This window comes from Nicotiana tabacum, chromosome 2, assembly GCF_000715075.1.
Source record: "Nicotiana tabacum cultivar K326 chromosome 2, ASM71507v2, whole genome shotgun sequence".
In the NCBI taxonomy this organism is placed as follows: domain Eukaryota; kingdom Viridiplantae; phylum Streptophyta; class Magnoliopsida; order Solanales; family Solanaceae; genus Nicotiana; species Nicotiana tabacum.
In genome coordinates, this window is record NC_134081.1 from 65748246 (window position 1) to 65765886 (window position 17641).

The window sequence follows — 17641 nt, forward strand, 5'->3', positions numbered from 1 at the left end:
CATGAGAATCCTTCTAATAATGGTTCAATTTAATTATGTTGCTATCGATTAAAATGTTTCAAGTAGCGCCACTTCGTAGGGATCCTAAGAAAAGCTTAATTAAGGTATGTTGGCTAAATTCCTTCTATAGAATCAGAATCCATGTATCCCTTGTAAATTTCAAGCATGGTTTGTCCAAGCTCCTATTCCTATTGTTCTGAATTGCTTCCAATGATTGATTTACCCAAATAATTATGTACTCATGTCATGTACCAATTTCTCCGATCATATTATGATCCCCTTTAGGAAAATGTCTCAAGTATGACTGTTACATCAAATGCTTATGATTTAAATTCATATTTCAAATGCAAATCACTATGCTCCCCTTTTGGAAGAAATTTAGTATGTTTAAGGCTCTTATTATTCACATATTAAAGCTATGATTTTCTAAAGTTTTACATATCATTGTGTTTTATGTCGACCCATGGCAAGTGAAAGTATGAAATATGAAATGTGGCCATTTGTGCCAAATGATAATGATAATGTATGTCCCAAGGGACAAATGAAAGGAGAAGGATTTTACGAAATGCTTTATATGAAACATATTTGGGTGTATCATTAGTTCACCGCAGAAGGGTGGATTATAAAGGCCCAATCCCAAAATTACACATGTCGGTGTAGGAGATGATTGAGGGAAAATTTTCTTTTGTATTATGCCAAGACTATTCCTCTTGTTTGGGATGAATTGATTGCTAGAAAAGACCATGTCGACCCACACAACATTATGGTGAGAGGCCATACCTAATCCGGCGGAGATCGAATGCCATGTCACACACATGGTGATTTCACATTTCTATGTCAACCTACATACATTGGGGTGAAACGGCCCAGCTGATAGAATATAAGGGTCCACCAAACTCTATAGAGAACCAGGTTCCCTATCAGTTCCACTAGAACACATGCACACTGCAGTAAGTAGATGACAAGAGGATTTTTATGTGGAAAATTCCCAGCTCAACGGGATTAAAAATTACGACCTACCCTTGTAGGATTTCAACTTCACTACTGAGTAACTTTTAGATTACAACCTCTGCAACCTAGGAATTAATCTCTTAATCCCTCATTAACTTGTAATACTCTATTACAAGCTAATTTGTAATAACTCTATTACAAAGACTTTACAACTCGACTAACTCTAGCCAAGACTCTAACACAAAGGCTTAAGGTTTACAAAGGGTTTCCTACAAAATACTTCTAAACAAGCTAAGTAGGAATTACAATTGAAGAACTATTACAAAGTTACAACTCAACTAAGGACATACAATGACTTGCTGTGGGGAACTGGTCTGTAGTAGTGTTGTTCTTTGTTCTTGATGCACTTGAGAATTGATTGCTTGATGATCAATGACCGTGTGAGAGCTTCGATGATTTCTCTAAGTGAACACATGATTTGTTTTACCTTCCTTGATGTTAAATTTGCATTTGTGACATCACTAGGATGATGTAAGCAAGGTAGATAAAAGACACTCCCCATAAAGTTGATTGCTGCACTGTTTCTGCATTGTAGCGTGTGCAGGCAACAACTTTACAACTGGGGCAGTTGACTTGTACAGTTTTCTCGGGAAACGATAGTTATCTGTTCCCTCTATTGTTCCTCTGACTCTGAAGAGTCGAAGCATATTCCAAGCTGGAAACTTTCGATCTTAAGGTCTTGAGGATATGTAACTGGTTCCTTATCTAGTTCGACAGTAAGTTTGTTAGATCATCAAAACATAAAGCAAGATGCTTGTAACCTATCAATTTTCCCCTTTTTGATGATGACAAACTTATAATTTAACATCCCAGAAAAAGACCGCACAGAACCAGACAGTGAACTAGAAAAGCCTTAAGTTTCCCCCTGAGTCTGTATTCCCCTTTAATCAGTGCTCATTAATCAATTATGCACATTAATCTTCCCCCTTTTGGAATCATAAAAAGAAGAGCAACAAGTATATATCAAAAAAAAGTCTAGCTTGAGTTAACTCATGCCATTTGTGTGCACACAATATGACCAAAAACATAGCATAAAGACAAGGCATAGTTAGCAAAAATGGAAAAGCTGGCATTATCATTAATTTGGATTTTTCAACAGGAGCAGAGTCAATGTTACTACCACCATCCATAGTTTTGACCAAAAAAAAAAACACCACAAACATCATCATAAAAACTGACACTAAGGGAATAGACTGACTAAATACTGGACACTGAAGGGACACTGTGTAGGGAGCACTGGAAGGAGATGGCTTAGAATGGGCTTGGAGGACTAAATCCATTTGAGCATTTACTGACATTTTCTCGTTGATCAGTCTCTCTTTCAGGTCCTCCACTTGTTTCCTGAGCTCAGCATTCTCTTTTGTTAGACGAGCAACCTCTTCTCCTTGAGAACAACTGGAACCAGGTGCCTCCTACAACTGACTTAACTGAGTCTCAAGGATATCATTCCTTGTTTTTAGTTTCCTTATCTCCGAGGTAGCACCGTTCTGAGCATTGATCGGCTGAGATATGGTAGAAGTGCTTCCAACCCCTCCAATTTTCTCGATACACTCACATTCTTCAAGAGTAGCTTTGGAGAAAGTTTGCTTCTTTGTGCCCACTTTAGCTTGTCCCAGAGGAACCTTGAAGTGCTTAAAGACCTTGGTGAGACGGAACCCATACGGCAGCCCATGATTACCATCTTTAAAGTCTGCCACTTTGTTCATGTGCTTAATCATAATCCCAGGCAGATTGATGGTAGTGAAGTTGTCCAGTGCTTCCTTAAAGAACAGATCTGCACGAGAGGTGATAGATCTTCTCTCAGCTCGAGGTAGCAGTACCTTGTTCACCATCTCAAACAGTAGTTGGTATACAGGAAGGAGGGCATTCTTCTAAACCCGTTCCCCCTACTGAACTGCTCTGTCCTTTAATATGGCATTTCTGAAATTTTGAGAACAAGATCCATGAACACTAGACAACCCTTCAGCAGACACACCAAGAATGGACCCCAACAAGGCAGAGTCCATCACCATATCAACTTCATTCACTAACACACATATGTGATCATCATCAACCTTTAAAAGGTCAGCATAGAACCTTTGAACTTCCTCTTCATACACCATTGAAGCATCATTTGTGAACAAATGTGTCCACTGTTGGAACTCACATATCTCAACCAGCTGTCTTATACCATCCTCCTCCAAGATATCAGGGGCAAATGTATGGCCCCATAGCACCTTTTAACTTCTTAGCCTCTATTTCCCAAAACTCCTTAGATCACCCACTCTGGCCTTCTTTGAGGAACCAGGTTCCTCATCCGTATTAGCTTTTCTCTTAGCAGACTTGCAAACATTCTTTCCTTTTTCATCAGACTTCATAGACTTTTCACCCAATTCATCCATCACCCTGGTAGCAGACTCTTCTACTAACTTATCACCAGATTCTGTCACCACATTTTCACTAGCAACAACATCATCAGACTTGTTTAGACTTTCAGCAGACATAGAAGATCCCCTTTTAGGCTTGGGGAGACCATGCTTCTGTGAGCGCTTTCTAGTCAAGGAACCAGGTTTCTCTTCTACTTCATCATCCACATTCACAACTAGCGCTGTCTTCTCGCTCACACCTTTCCCATCTTTCACTAATTTTCTTCTCCTTGACTTAGCTTGGCTGTTCTTAAGTGCAGACTCAAGAGCCTCCTTCCTTTGCAACCTTGTAGTAGGTCTCTTAGGAGTAGACTCTTGAGTAACCATTGGTCTACGCCTAGTCAAGCTAGCAATTGTCATATCATCAAAATCCTCTTCATTTTCCTAAACTACTTCTTCAGAATCAGATTGCATCTCAGGCATAACCACAGACAAAGGCTCAACATCAAAATAAGGGGATGAAGCAGGATCAATACTGACCTGGGGCTCTTGAGAGGATCCCTGAGTTGTATCCTCTAAGGAGGGATCAAGTCCGTCATTTGGGACCCCAGTAGTATTGTCATGTGCCGATTGTTCAACAGGCACAATCTCTCTACCCTATTTCATAGTCTTAGACTCTTCCCCCTGAGTCCCAACACCATCATCACCTCCTTCTATAACAACCCTTTCATGAGCTATAGACAGTATGTTCTCTATTGCCTATTTCTCTTGTACATCCATGGAAAACATAGTAGAGGAAGGAGTGTTACCTATGTACATAAGAGCAGGAGCAGTCTTTGTTGAGTCAAACTTCTCGGAAGTATCAGTTTGATCTACCTTTGACCCTTTTTTCATAGGCAAACTTGAAATTTCCTAATCTTCTTCTTTGTCAGCAATGCTCTGTTCATCCCCTTTTTTCAGCGAAGTAGGAGAATGGCTCTGGGCTACAAATCATTTGGGAGTCAAGATTTTGCGACTCCTATGAGAACCAGAACTCGAGTGGGTAGGAGAGGAGAAAGAATGTGGGGGTGACACTGTCCTAGGGTTTTGGTTAGCAGTGGTGTAGGGTGAGGAGTTTAATATCGGTGTTTCAACAGGTGAGGACTCAATAGAGATGTCACTTGGAACACTCGAGGTTGTTTGATTTTCGACCATGGTGAGAAGAAGAGAAGAGATTTGGCAGTTTGAAGAGAGGCAGGAGAATAGGGTTTTGAAATTTGATGGGAGGGGTTGTGACAGTGATATATGTATTTATGATGGATGAGGGACCGGTTAAGAAAGGGCAGAAGTTTTGGGAGTCGGGTCGATTATTAACGGGTGAAACGTTTGTGTTCACAAGATGCAAGGAAAAGAAACCGACGCACTGATGATGTGGCACTTGTTTAACTATTCAAAATTGTGCATGAGAGAACAACGAAACTACTAACCTGTGTCAGGAGAACCAGGTTCCCTGACTAATCTTGCATCTGTAAGCTTTGCCCTTTTTACCAGCTCATACTGCATCAACAACCTATTTGCTCTGTAATCATCATGCCTGTCTACCTGTAACGGTATAGAGATGAGTTAGACTTTGCCAGAAAACACTTTTTAGCTAATTTTACCTGAACATGTCTTTCATAGCCAATCATCGAGGGACCAGGTTCTCAGTTCTGCTTTATTAATCCCAGTGCCAGATGATTTCTTTCAAAATGTTCTCTACTCAAGGCCTTGGTAAATATGTCTGCTATCGGATCTTTTGTGCTGTAGAATTTCATGCAAATGAGCCCCTTTTCAACATCGTCTCTGAGGAAGTAGTGACGCACGTCAATGTGCTTGGTTCTCTAATGTTGGATTGGATTTTTGGCCATATTGAGTGCACTTGTATTGTCGCATAAGAGAGGCACACAATCTGAGAACACTCCAAAGTCTTCCAGCTGCTGCTTGATCCACATCGATTGAGCACAAGAAGAAGCAACTGCTACATATTCTGCTTCTGCAGTTGAGAGTGCCACTGGGTTTTGCTTCCTTGTACCTCACGAGATTAGGCAAGAACCCAGGAAATGTGCCATTCCAGACGTGCTTTTCCTGTCCACCAGATATCCTGTATAATCAGCATCAGCATACTCAATAAGATCAAAGCTGTCACGTGAGGGATGGTAGAGAACTAGGTCCTGCGTTCCTTTGAGATATCTCAATATTCTCCTTGCAGCCTTCAGATGAGATTCCTTTGGATTGGATTGAAACCTTTCACAAAGGCCCATGCTAAACACAATGTCTGGTCTACTTGTAGTGAGATACAAGAGTGACCTTATGATCCCTCTATATAAGATCTGATTTATAGGGGAACCAGGTTCATCTATGTCTAGACGGGTAGCTGTGGCAATAGGGGTGTCGATGATTTTTGATTCTTCCATGTCAAACCTTTTCAACAATTCCTTGATGTACTTCTACTGACTTATCAATGTTCCCTTCTGATATTGCTTCACTTGAAGTCCTAGAAAGAAATTTAATTCTCCCATCATACTCTTCGCGAACTCACTCCCCATGAGTTTTGCAAATTCCTCACAAAGAGAGTCAAATGTGGATTCAAAGATGATATCATCAACATATACCTGAATAATGAGCAGGTTCCTCCCTCGTTTCTTCAGAAAAAGAGTGTTGTCAATTTTTCCTCTTGTAAATCTATTTTCTAGAAGGAATTTTGACAACCTTTCATACCAATCCCGGGGAGCCTTCTTTCGCCCGTACAATGCCTTGTCCAGTTTGAACACATGCTCAAGATGCTCATGACTTTCAAAACCAGGAGGCTGCTTGACATAGAATTCTTCTTTTAGATAGCCATTTAGAAATGCACTTTTGACATCCATTTGGAACAGTGTGAACTCCATATGAGATGCAAAGGCAATAAGAATTCTAATGGCTTCCATTCGAGCAATTGGAGCAAATGTTTCATCATAATCAATCCCTTCTTTCTGGTTGTAGCCTTGAACTACAAGCCTTACATTGTTTCTTGTTGTATTTCCAAACTCATCAAGTTTGTTCCTGAATACCCACCCGATTCCTATGATAGTTCGATCTGCAGGTCGAGGCACCAAGTGCCATACCTTGTTTCTTTCAAATTAATGCAGCTCCTCTTGCATGGCTGTGATCCAGTCTGCATCTTTCAACGCTTCTTTGATGTTTTGGGCTCTATTTGAGAAAGAAAGGCTGAAAAGGCAAGTGAATTTCTAGCTTTTGATCTGGTTTGAACACCTGAGTCAATAGGGGTGATTATGTTGTCAAGAGGATGTGAACTATTGTGCTTCCAGTTTGGTACCTGAATCTCATTTGTAGGGGACCCAGGTAAAATTAACTGAGGTTCTTGGCCGCTTCTTACTTTAGCAAGTGGAGTACCTTGGACTGCATCAACAACTCAATTTTCAGCTTCAGATGTTGTGATCGTGGGACCAGGTTCCTCTCCAATGGATGGAGATGTATTTGCATCATCTTCACTGGATTCCTTGACATTACTCATCATGTCTGCCTTTCCATTTGCCATGTCATTAACTTCACCTGGAACAGATAAAGATTCTCCATCTTGGTCAACACGTCTGTCCTTCTTATAGGGGAGGTGAGATTCATCAAAGATCACATGTATACTCTCTTCAACACATTGAGTCTTTTTGTTGTATACTTTGTAAGCTTTTCTTTGGAATGAGTATCCCAGAAAGATTCCTTCATCACTTTTGGCATCGAATTTTCCAAGAGCTTCCTTTCCATTGTTGAGGACAAAACATTTACACCCAAAAGTCCTTAGATGTGTCAGCTTGGGCTTCCTTCCATTCAGCAGTTCATATGGAGTTTTGTTCAGAAGGGACCTGATCATGCACCTGTTCACCAAGTAGCAAGCAGTATTGACTGCTTCTGCCTAGAAATTCTTTGCGATCCCACTGTCAATCAACAGTGTCCTTGCCATGTTTTCAAGAGTTCTATTTTTCCTCTCCACAACACCATTTCTTGGAGCCAAAAAACTATGAGTGATACCATTTTCAGTACAGAACTCATCAAATTTGGCATTGTCGAACTCTGTCCCATGATCAGACCTGAAGCAAGCTACATTATTACCCATCTTCACTTGAATCCTTTTGACGAAGGCAACAAACACTTCAAAGGTTTTATCCTTGGTTCTGAGAAACAGAGTCCAGGTGAATCTGGTGTAATCGTCAACTATAACAAAGATATATTTCTTTCCTCCCCTGCTTGCCACCCTCATGGGTCTACATAGATCCATGTGAAGAAGATCAAGTGACCTTGAAGTACTGACTTCCTTTTTGGGCTTGAATGAGGATCTGACTTGCTTGCCTTTTATACATGCATCACACACTTTGTGATCCTTGAAACTTGACTTGGGCAGACCACGAACCAGGTCTTTCCTAACCAATTTGTTCAGCAACGTGAAGCTTGCATGACCCAGCCTCCTATGCCATAATTCAACATCATTATCAATAGCACTTAGATAATTGAGATCACCATTCTACAGAGACTCAAAATCAACAACATATATATTTTGTATCTTTTTGCTACTAGCACCACCTCACCAGTCACTAGGTTTGTGACTGTACATATTTTTGACACAAATTCCACCTTGTTTCCCTTGTTACAGACTTGGGAAACACTTAGCAAGCTATACTTCAACCCGTTCACGTAGTACACATTTTCGATTGAGTGTGAGACAGACTTCCCAATCCTTCCAACTCCTAGAATGTATCCTTTGTTGCCATTTCCAAAGCATACACTTCCTCCTTGCAGGGCTTTAAGTGAAAGGAAATCATTTGTACTTCCAGTCATGTGCTTTGAGCAGCCACTATCCATGTACCATTGTAGGCTGCTTCCTTTCACTATTCCCTGCACAAGAAAATCAGGAGTTAGACTTAGGAACCCAAACGAGTTTGGGTCCCTTGTAATGAGGAAAGGGGTGAATGAGGGATCTTCTGGTCCAAGCAGGCATCATGCATTTTTTTTATATGAGGGACCAGGTTCTCTACCATTAGTTAATTTATCAGCGAAAACTTTGTTTTTATACTGTGACTGAAATCTGGCCTTATAGTTTTCTTTAAAGTTGTAACACCCCGAAAAATTTTGAAGTACTTGAGCGCTAGTAAGAAAGTTGATATGCGCTAATTATATTATTTTATGTGCAGACAAGGGAAATTATAAGAATGATATCAATTGATCTTGATAATATATGTATTAAGTGCATTAAGAATGGTTTATGGTCTAAGAAGAGCCCCAAAGACAAGGCAAGTTGAAAATTTCATGATAGAATAAAGTTTCAAGTGAGTTCGCACAAGACCTAACTTCAAATGATCATAACTCTCTTGATATGAAGAGTTATATGGTGTATTACCTATACAATTAAAGCCCTTTGAGTCTAGTTTCCAACTCATCAAACCGTTCATCATTTTGATATTCTTACAAGAAGTTATGACTAAATTACCAAAGGCTGAAAATATGCGATTCTGTGACCAATTCTGCGATCGCAGAACCATTATGCGATCGCAGAAGTAGTTATGCGACCGCAAAATGGTCGCAGACCTGTCCAGTGAGGCCCATTTCTGGGCATCGATTTTGCGGTGCATTTTGCGACCCGCATACCCATTCTGCGGTCCATTATGCGACCGCAGACCTACTTTCGGAGGGTTAATTTTTCTATTTTCATAACCCGACCCCATTTTGATAAATAGCCTTTGGGGCTTATTTTGGAGTGTTTTTCTGAGGGTTTTAGAGAGAGAGGTAAGAGCATTTTAGAGAGATAATGAGGGAACCTAACATTATAATCATCCAATCTTGCACCAATCTTCAAGAATCAAGGAAGCTAATCACAAGATCTTCATCTAAGAGGTAAGGTTCCATACCCAAGTTTCCAATTTTGAATTTGGGTAAAAGATAGTTGATTTGGAGTATGATTCTTGGGTATAAGAGCATAATTTATACATGCTTGTACTAATAAGGTTTGTAGGAATATTGTTGAGCTCAAATAAGTAAAGATTGGGCTGTGGAGTGAAGGAAATCTTGTAGAAGAACCTTGTAGTTAAATTTGCACACCTAGTGTTTGATAAAATGCTCAAATGAGCTGAGTCCATGAATATCTTCCTAATTATGGTTCAATTTTGTTATGTCTCAAAATAGATTGGGATTGCAAGAATTTCCGGAACGTTGTAGTAATTTAAGAAAAGCTCAAAGCGAGGTATGTTGGCTAAACTTCTTTCATAGAATTGAATTCCATGATGCTCTTGTAAGTCCCGAGTTATTCTTTATAAATCAATTATTCCAAATAAGCTTTGTGTTGAAAGGTATATATTCAAATGTATTTTGGATACTCTTATCATATGATGTTATCCTTCGGGAATGTGTTCAAAGCATGAGTTGGGTATAAAAATATTATGAATCCAAGTAGCGTTTCAAGTGAAGGCTATTATGCCAAATTGTGTAAGAAGCCTCAATGTACATAAGACTCTTATCTGCTCATAGGTGTACTAAAAGTTGTGATTTGAGATTATTTGTTGTCGATAATTTATAAAGATGCTTGAAAGTGAAAGTAGTGAGTTGGGAATATAAAGTGTAGACACCGTGCCAATAATGAAAGTTTTGATTGTGGCCAATAGAGCCAATGAAATGAAATGATGTGTGAAATCTTGATGATGAGTATTGAAAGTAATGAAATGAAAGTATGGAATATAAGATACGGCCACCGTGCCATGAATGAAGAATAATATGTACGGCAAAAAGGGAACCAGTGAAATAATGATATTGTATGTAATTGAAAGTACTAATGAAGTGATAGTATGAATATGAAATGTGGTTGTTCGCCTAAATGAGAATTATGAGGTGTTTTATGTCCCAATGGTTTCAACTATAGTTGTATGCTTCTGAAATGATGTATGTAAATGACTTCGATATTAAGTCTTCAAGAATCATAAACTTAGCTAATGACCTCAAGATGTCAAGTGAGTGAATAACGAGATGGAAGGGAGATGTCCTATGCTAAATGATGATGAACCTTAAGAAAGGAAATTGGGCTTATGTGCCATTGAAATTGACTTATTGATTCACCATGCATGTGCTAATGTAATGTACTATGTTTCTCCATGATGGGCATGAAAATGAAGTGTTCCAATGATCCGGAAACTTACGACCTTAATGTAATATTAATCATGTCGCTTTGAGTTTATACATGGTTATATGTATAATGATGTGTTATGAACCCTATGGACGGTCTATGAAACACATAGGTATATCGTGTTATGAAATCCTATGGACGGTCTATGAAACACATAGGTATATTATGTTATCAAATCCTGTGAACGGTCTATGAAATGCACAGGTGTATTGTGTAAGTAAACAATGTGAACGGTCTATGAAACGCACAGGTGTATTGTATAAGTAAACACTGTGAACAGTCTATGAAATGCACAGGTGTATTGTGTAAGTAAACACTGTGAACGGTTTATGAAATGCACAGGTGTATTGTGTAAGTAAACACTGTGAACGGTCTATGAAACACACAGGTGTATTGTGTAAGTAAACACTGTGAATGGTCTATGAACGGTCTATGAAACGCATAGGTGTATTGTGTAAGTAAACACTGTGAACGGTCTATGAAACGCACAGGTGTATCGTATGGTATATGTGAATCCTATGAACGGTCTATGAAACATATAGGTGTATTGTGTATGGAATCCTATGAACGGTCTATGAAATGCATAGGTGTATAATATGATATGTGAACACTAGGGACGGTCTATGAAATGCATAGGGGTAAGATAAGAGAGGGATATGGACGGTCAAGTAAGACGCATTGTCAACGCAGACATTATGAGCCATTTTCATTGGCCTTGTTTGTACATGTTATTTCAATTACATTATATTATGTGTTCCGCGTATAGATCATATGGCTTAGTTGACCCTTAAAGAAGTTTAGAATGATGCAAGTATAATAAGGCTTGATATTTCAACCTACTTGATGTTTTGGCATTGTTCGAGACTTTCATTGATTTTGTGATTATTCTTCCTTGTAATATTAATTGTTCTATTGAGAGGGTGTTTAGTTATACATATTAGTACTATTCGACAGTACTAACGTCCCTTTTTCCCGGAGCGCTGCATGTTTTAATGGATGCATATATACTTCTATAGGATGATATGGATCTTTGGTAGGGATCTTCTGTGCATCAGATTATGGTAAGCCTGCTACAATTCCAATGGGCACTCGAGTCTAGTTGGTATTATGTACCTAGGTATCTATTGTCATAGAAGCTCCATGTACATTGTGGGTCATGTACTTAAGTTTTGAGTTTCGTCATGTATTTATGTTCACGGATATTTATGAAGCTATGTACCCATCACGAGTGAAAAATAAAAAATAAAATAAAAATTTATGGGCCATTGAGCCAAATGTATTCAATATGAAAGTCATGTTCTAATTATGTTTTGATAAATCATGCATGAGTGATGATGAGAGGTTGATGTAACGTAGGCTTGCTCAACTGGGTTCACTCGGTTGAGCGCCGGTCGCGCTCCTTGATTTTGGGGCGTGACAAACTTAGTATCAGAGCATGGTTAAGGAGTCCTAAGGTGTCATGGAGCTGTGTTAGTAGATTCCCTCTTATCGGTGTGTTGCCGGCCACACTTATAAAAGGGAGGCTACAACGATATTTAGGAAATGTTTCTCTTCTTCTATCCTCGATCGTGCGTTATTGTTCCAAGTTAGTCTCAGAGTTCCCTTGTTAATAACAAGGAATGTAGAACATCGTGCTACGAAATGCGAAAGGCATAAGGATTAAAGGAATGACACACATGACAGTCATAATATATGCGGAACCCAATTGTCCTCGTAATGGACGAAGAAAAAGCCAATGATACGACCAAAGGTAAGAAAGATCATAAAGTTGGCCTCGAGAGTCATAGTTGTTGATTTCATATATATATGGTGCAAAGTGGTACAGTTGTTGATTTCATATATATGGTGCAAAGTGGTATTATCTATATGTTGTTTAGGATTGATTTCTGGGATTCTCTGACAGGTGGATAGGCCTAGTTACAGGGGAAACTCTGCCAAAATTTTTAAGAATTTGTAAAGATAGCCAAATTTTTAAGGGCCTTAAGTAAGTTGAGATTTTGGATAGGAAGTATAAGACCCATGTAGTCATAAGTGCCTATGTATAACGGTTGGAGGTAAAATGATGGTAACTCTATTCTTAGAAGGGACTTGTAAAACATTCGAGGACGAATGTTCTTAAGTGGGGGAGAATATAACACCCCAGAAAATTTCGAAGTACTTGAGCTAGTAAGAAAGTTTATGTGCGCTAATTATATTATTTTATGTGCAGACAAGGGATATTATAAGAATGATATCAATTGATCTTGATAATATATGTATGAAGTGAACTAAGACTGGTTTATGGTCTAAGAAGAGCCCCAAGGCTAAGGCAAGTTGAAAATTTCATGATAGAATAAAGTTTCAAGTGAGTTCGCACAAGACCTAACTTCAAACTAGCATACCTCTCTTTATATGAAGAGTTATATGATTTATTACCTATCAAATTAAATCCCTTTGAGTCTAGTTTCCAACTCTTCAAACCGTTCGTCATTTGGATATTCCTACAAGATGTTATGACCAAATTACCAAAGGCTAGAAAAATGCGATTCTGCGACCAATTCTGCGATCACAAAACCATTATGCGATCGCAGAAGTAGTTATGCGACCGCAAAATGGGCGCAGACCTGTCCAGTGAATCCCATTTCTGGGCGTCGGTTTTGCGGTTCATTTTGCAACCCGCATACTCATTCTGCGGTCCATTATGCGACCGCAGACCTACTTTCGGAGGGTTAAATTTTTTATTTTTATAACCCGACCCCATTTTGATAAATAGCCTTTGGGGCTTATTTTGGGGTATTTTTCTAAGGGTTTTAGAGAGAGGTAAGTGCATTTTAGAAAGAGAAGGAGGGAACCTAACATTATAATCATCCAATCTTGCACCAATTGTCAAGAATGGTATATTGTGTAAGTAAACACTGTGAACGGTCTATGAAACGCACAAGTGTATCGTATGGTATATGTGAATCCTATGAACGGTCTATTAAACATATAGGTGTATTGTATATAGAATCCTATGAACGGTCTATGAAATACATAGGTGTATAATATAATATATGAACACTAGGGATGGTCTATGAAATGCATAGGGGTAAGATAAGAGAGGGATATGGACGGTCAAGTAAGACGCATTGTCAACGCAGACATTATGAGCCATTTTCATTGGCCTTATTTGTACATGTTGTTTCAATTACTTTATATTATGTGTTCCGCGTATAGATCATATGGCTTAGTTGACCCTAAAATAAGTTTAGAATGAAGCAAGTATAATAAGGCTTGATATTTCAACCTACTTGATGTTTTGGTATTGTTCGAGACTTTCATTGATTTTGTGATTATTCCTCCTTGTAATATTAATTGTTATATTGAGAGGGTGTTTAGTTATACATACTAGTACTATTCGACAGTACTAACATCCTTTTTGCCGGGGGTGCTGCATCTTTTAATGGATGCATGTATACTTCTACAGGATGATATGGATCTTTGGTAGGGATCTTCTGTGCATCAGATTATGGTGAGCCTGCTACAATTCCAGTTGACACTCGAGTCTAGTTGGTATTATGTACTTAGGTATCTATTGTCATAGAAGCTCTATGTACACTGTGGGTCATGTACTTAAGTTTTGAGTTTCGTCATGTATTTATGTTCACGGATATTTATGAAGCTATGTACCCATCACGAGTGAAAAAGAAAAAAAAAATAAAAATTTATGGGCCATTGAGCCAAATGTATTCAATAAGAAAGTCATGATCTAATTATGTTTTGATAAATCATGCATGAGTTATGTTAAAAGGTTGATGTAACGTAGGCTTGCTCGACTGAGTTCACTCGGTTGAGTACCGGTCGCGTTCCTCGGTTATGGGGCGTGACAAAAGTGCCCAGTGTTGCCACAGTAAGTGCAAAGCCAATTATCAGGTACAGTAAAGTACTCGCTATGAGGGTTGTAGGGAATCTTTTCCTTTTCGAACCAAATCCCCTGCCTGTTTCCCCCATTGTTGGTGTACATGGCAGTGATAGCATCAGAGGACCAGTTCCACTTGAGTGATTTTTCAAGATCACTCTTCACTCTTCACTCTTCCTAGTTCTTCATGAAGTTGGTTGTTTTCTCAAGCTCAACACATAGACTAGACTTCACTGAATTTAACTCACTTTCAAGATTAATGTGTGCCTTGCTTGCAATTGCCTTTACCTTTTGAGAATTTTCAGGCCTACTCTCTATTTTAGGTTCTCTAATTGTTTCCTTCAAGTCCACTACCATCACTAATAGGTCATCTCTCTCATGCTCAATGTTAGCAACTCTCTCAGCTAAGATTTCTTTTTCCTTTCTTACACACTCAAAGGTCTCTTTTAGGTCTACCACATCGACCATTAGATCATCTCTTTCATGTTCTATATGTGCAATTTTTTCATCTAAGGCATCCTTCTCTTTCTTCAGGTTCTCAATTGTTTCCTTTAAATCAACAACAACGATTACTAAGTCATCTATGGTTTGTTATGCTTTTCCTAACTCCACAGTTAAAGGATTTTTATCATTTATAATACTGTGATAAGCATGAATTAACACATTTGCCAAAGACATGATTTTTTAGGAGAATAATATTTCAGATTTCTCTGAACATCCGAAAAATTTACCTCATCATCGTCGTCATCATCATCATCATCATCATCATCATCATCATCAGATTAAGCCATCAAGGCAAATATTGAGTTATACTCAGTTGCTTCACTTTCCACTACCATCATTGAACTATCACCATGATCATTTTCTTCTTCAGATTCGCTGGAGGAGTCTCCCTATGCAGCAAGAGCTTGATTTACAACATTGTCAGCGACATTCTTTCTCTTGAAGCATTTATCAGGAACTGGGTTTCTCTTGGCTGCTTTGTCAAAGTTGTTTTTGTACTGATCTTGCTTTAAGAGAGGGCACTCCTTGATGAAGTGTCCTGGCTTGCCACATTTATGACAAAGGTCCTAATTTTTTGGCTTGCTAGAACTTCCCCTTTTTGGAATGCCTCCATTCCTGCGAACCATCTTCTAGAATCTTCTTGTCAAGTAAGACATATCACCATCCTCACCACTTGAATCATTGATGTCTGTCTTGAGGACTAGGTTCTTCTCCCTTTTGGGTTCTCTTATTTCATTCTTCTTCTTCTTCTTCTTCTTCTTCTTCTTCTTCTTCTTCTTCTTCTTCTTCTTCTTCTTCTTCTTCTTCTTCTTCTTCTTCTTCTTCTTCATTTCATATGTTTTCAGATTGCCAACAAGTTCATCTATGGTCAGTATCTGCAAGTCCTTCGCCTCTGTAATTGCATTCACTTTGATTTTCCAAGAACTGGGCAGAACACTAAGGATTTTCCTGACAAGCTTGTTTCTTGGAATAGTTTCACCAAGAGAGTGAAGCTCATTAATGATGGAGGTGAATCGAGTGTGCATATCTTGGATGGATTCATCATCTTTCATCTTGAAGAGCTCGTATTCAGTTGTGAGCATGTCGATCTTGGATTGCTTAACTTGTGTTGTTCCTTCGTGAGCTGTCTGAAGAGCCTCCCAGATTTCTTTTGCTGATTGGCATGCCGATATCTTGTTATATTTATCAGGACCAATGCCACAAACAAGAATTTTCTTTGCACGAAAGTTCTTTTCTATGGCCTTTCGATCAGCGTCATTGAATTCCTTCCTCGTCTTGGGAATGGCTACAGTTGGGTCGCCAAGATTCTTGGTGAGAACAAAGGGTTCGTCACATATGACATCCCATAGCTCAGAATCTTCAGCCATGATGAAGTCGTGCATCCTAGTTTTCCACCATCCGTAATACTTTTCATTGAACCTAGGTGGTCTGTAAGTAGACTGGCCTTCTTCGAAGTTTGGAGGAGCAGTCATGAGGATCCTTTCTAGGTGTTAACCTGATAGAAAGAACCTGCTCTGATACCAATTGATAAAATATAAGGGTCCACCAAACTCTATAGAGAACCAGGTTCCCAATCAGTTCCACTATAACACACGCACACTGCAGTAAGTAGATGACAAGAGGATTTTTACGTGAAAAATTCCCAGCTCAATGAGATTAAAAACCACGACCTACCCTTGTAGAATTTCAACTTCACTACTAAGCAACTTTTAGATTATAACCTCTGCAACCTAGGAATTAATCTCTTAATCCCTCACTAACTTATAATACTCTATTACAAGCCACTTTGTAATAACTCTATTATAAAGACTTTACAACTCGACTAACTCTAGCCAAGACTCTAACACAAAGGCTTAAGGTTTACAAAGGGTTTCCTACAAAATACTTCTAAACAAGCTAAGTAGGAATTACAATTGAAGAACTATTACAAAGTTACAACTCAACTAAGGACATACAATGACTTGCTGTGGGGAACTGGTCTGTAGTAGTGTTGTTCTTTGTTCTTGATGCACTTGAGAATTGATTGCTTGATGATCAATGACCGTGTGAGAGCTTCGATGATTTCTCTAAGTGAACACATGATTTGTTTTACCTTCCTTGATGTTAAATATGCATTTGCGACATTAGTAGGATGTTGTAAGCAAGGTAGGTAAAAGACACTTCCCATAAAGTTGACTGCTGCACTATTTCTGTACTTTAGCGTGTGCAGGCAGTAACTTTACAACCGGGGCAGTTGACTTGTACAGTTTCCTCGGGAAGTGATAGTTATCTGTTCCCTCTGTTGTTCCTCTGACTCTGAAGAGTCGAAGCATATTCCAAGCTAGAACCTTTCGATCTTAAGGTCTTGAGGATATGTAACTGGTTCCTTATCTGGTTCTTGACAGTAAGTTCGTTAGATAATCAAAACATAAAGCAAGGTACTTGTAACCTATCACTAGCCGATCGGGCCGAGATCGGACTTCATGCCACGTGCATGGTAGTGTATCGGCAACTAATGATCTCCCAACCAAGTTGTTAATGTCTATTTGAGAATCTTACTTATGCTACATTTGCTTTTCATGTTTTTACATAGAATTTTCATTACTCTTGATTTTCTTCCTATTTCTTTGATTATATCTCTTTATGTTGGTATTCCATTCCATGTGAGGGTACTTAGCTTACATACTAGTACTATTCCATATGTACTAACATTCCTTTTGCCGGGTACTCTGCATTTTTAATAGATGC

General features: G+C 38.8%; 1 protein-coding gene across 1 annotated transcript; it reads right to left on the reverse strand.

Moving 5' to 3' along the window:
* Positions 1 to 6786: 6786 nt before the first annotated feature.
* Positions 6787 to 16386, reverse strand: LOC142166868 (uncharacterized). Its single transcript, XM_075226460.1, has 6 exons — positions 15769 to 16386; positions 15247 to 15303; positions 14659 to 14959; positions 7998 to 8164; positions 7316 to 7887; positions 6787 to 7060 (listed from the first exon to the last, which is right to left on the reverse strand). Exons 1-6 carry the CDS (start codon positions 16384 to 16386, stop codon positions 6787 to 6789), a joined length of 1989 nt encoding a protein of 662 aa, XP_075082561.1.
* Between the last annotated feature and the right edge of the window lie 1255 nt (positions 16387 to 17641).

Excerpts from the sequence above, each read along its gene's own strand:
- LOC142166868 (XM_075226460.1), bottom strand. The coding sequence starts at position 16,386 with ATGACTGCTCCTCCAAACTTCGAAGAAGGCCAGTCTACTTACAGACCA. Across the intron at positions 15,304-15,768 it reads TACTGACCATAGATGAACTT|GGAGACTCCTCCAGCGAATC; the intron begins GTTGGCAATCTG and ends CTTGCTGCATAG. Across the intron at positions 8,165-14,658 it reads GGCACACATTAATCTTGAAA|CCCTGCAAGGAGGAAGTGTA; the intron begins GTGAGTTAAATT and ends TTTCACTTAAAG.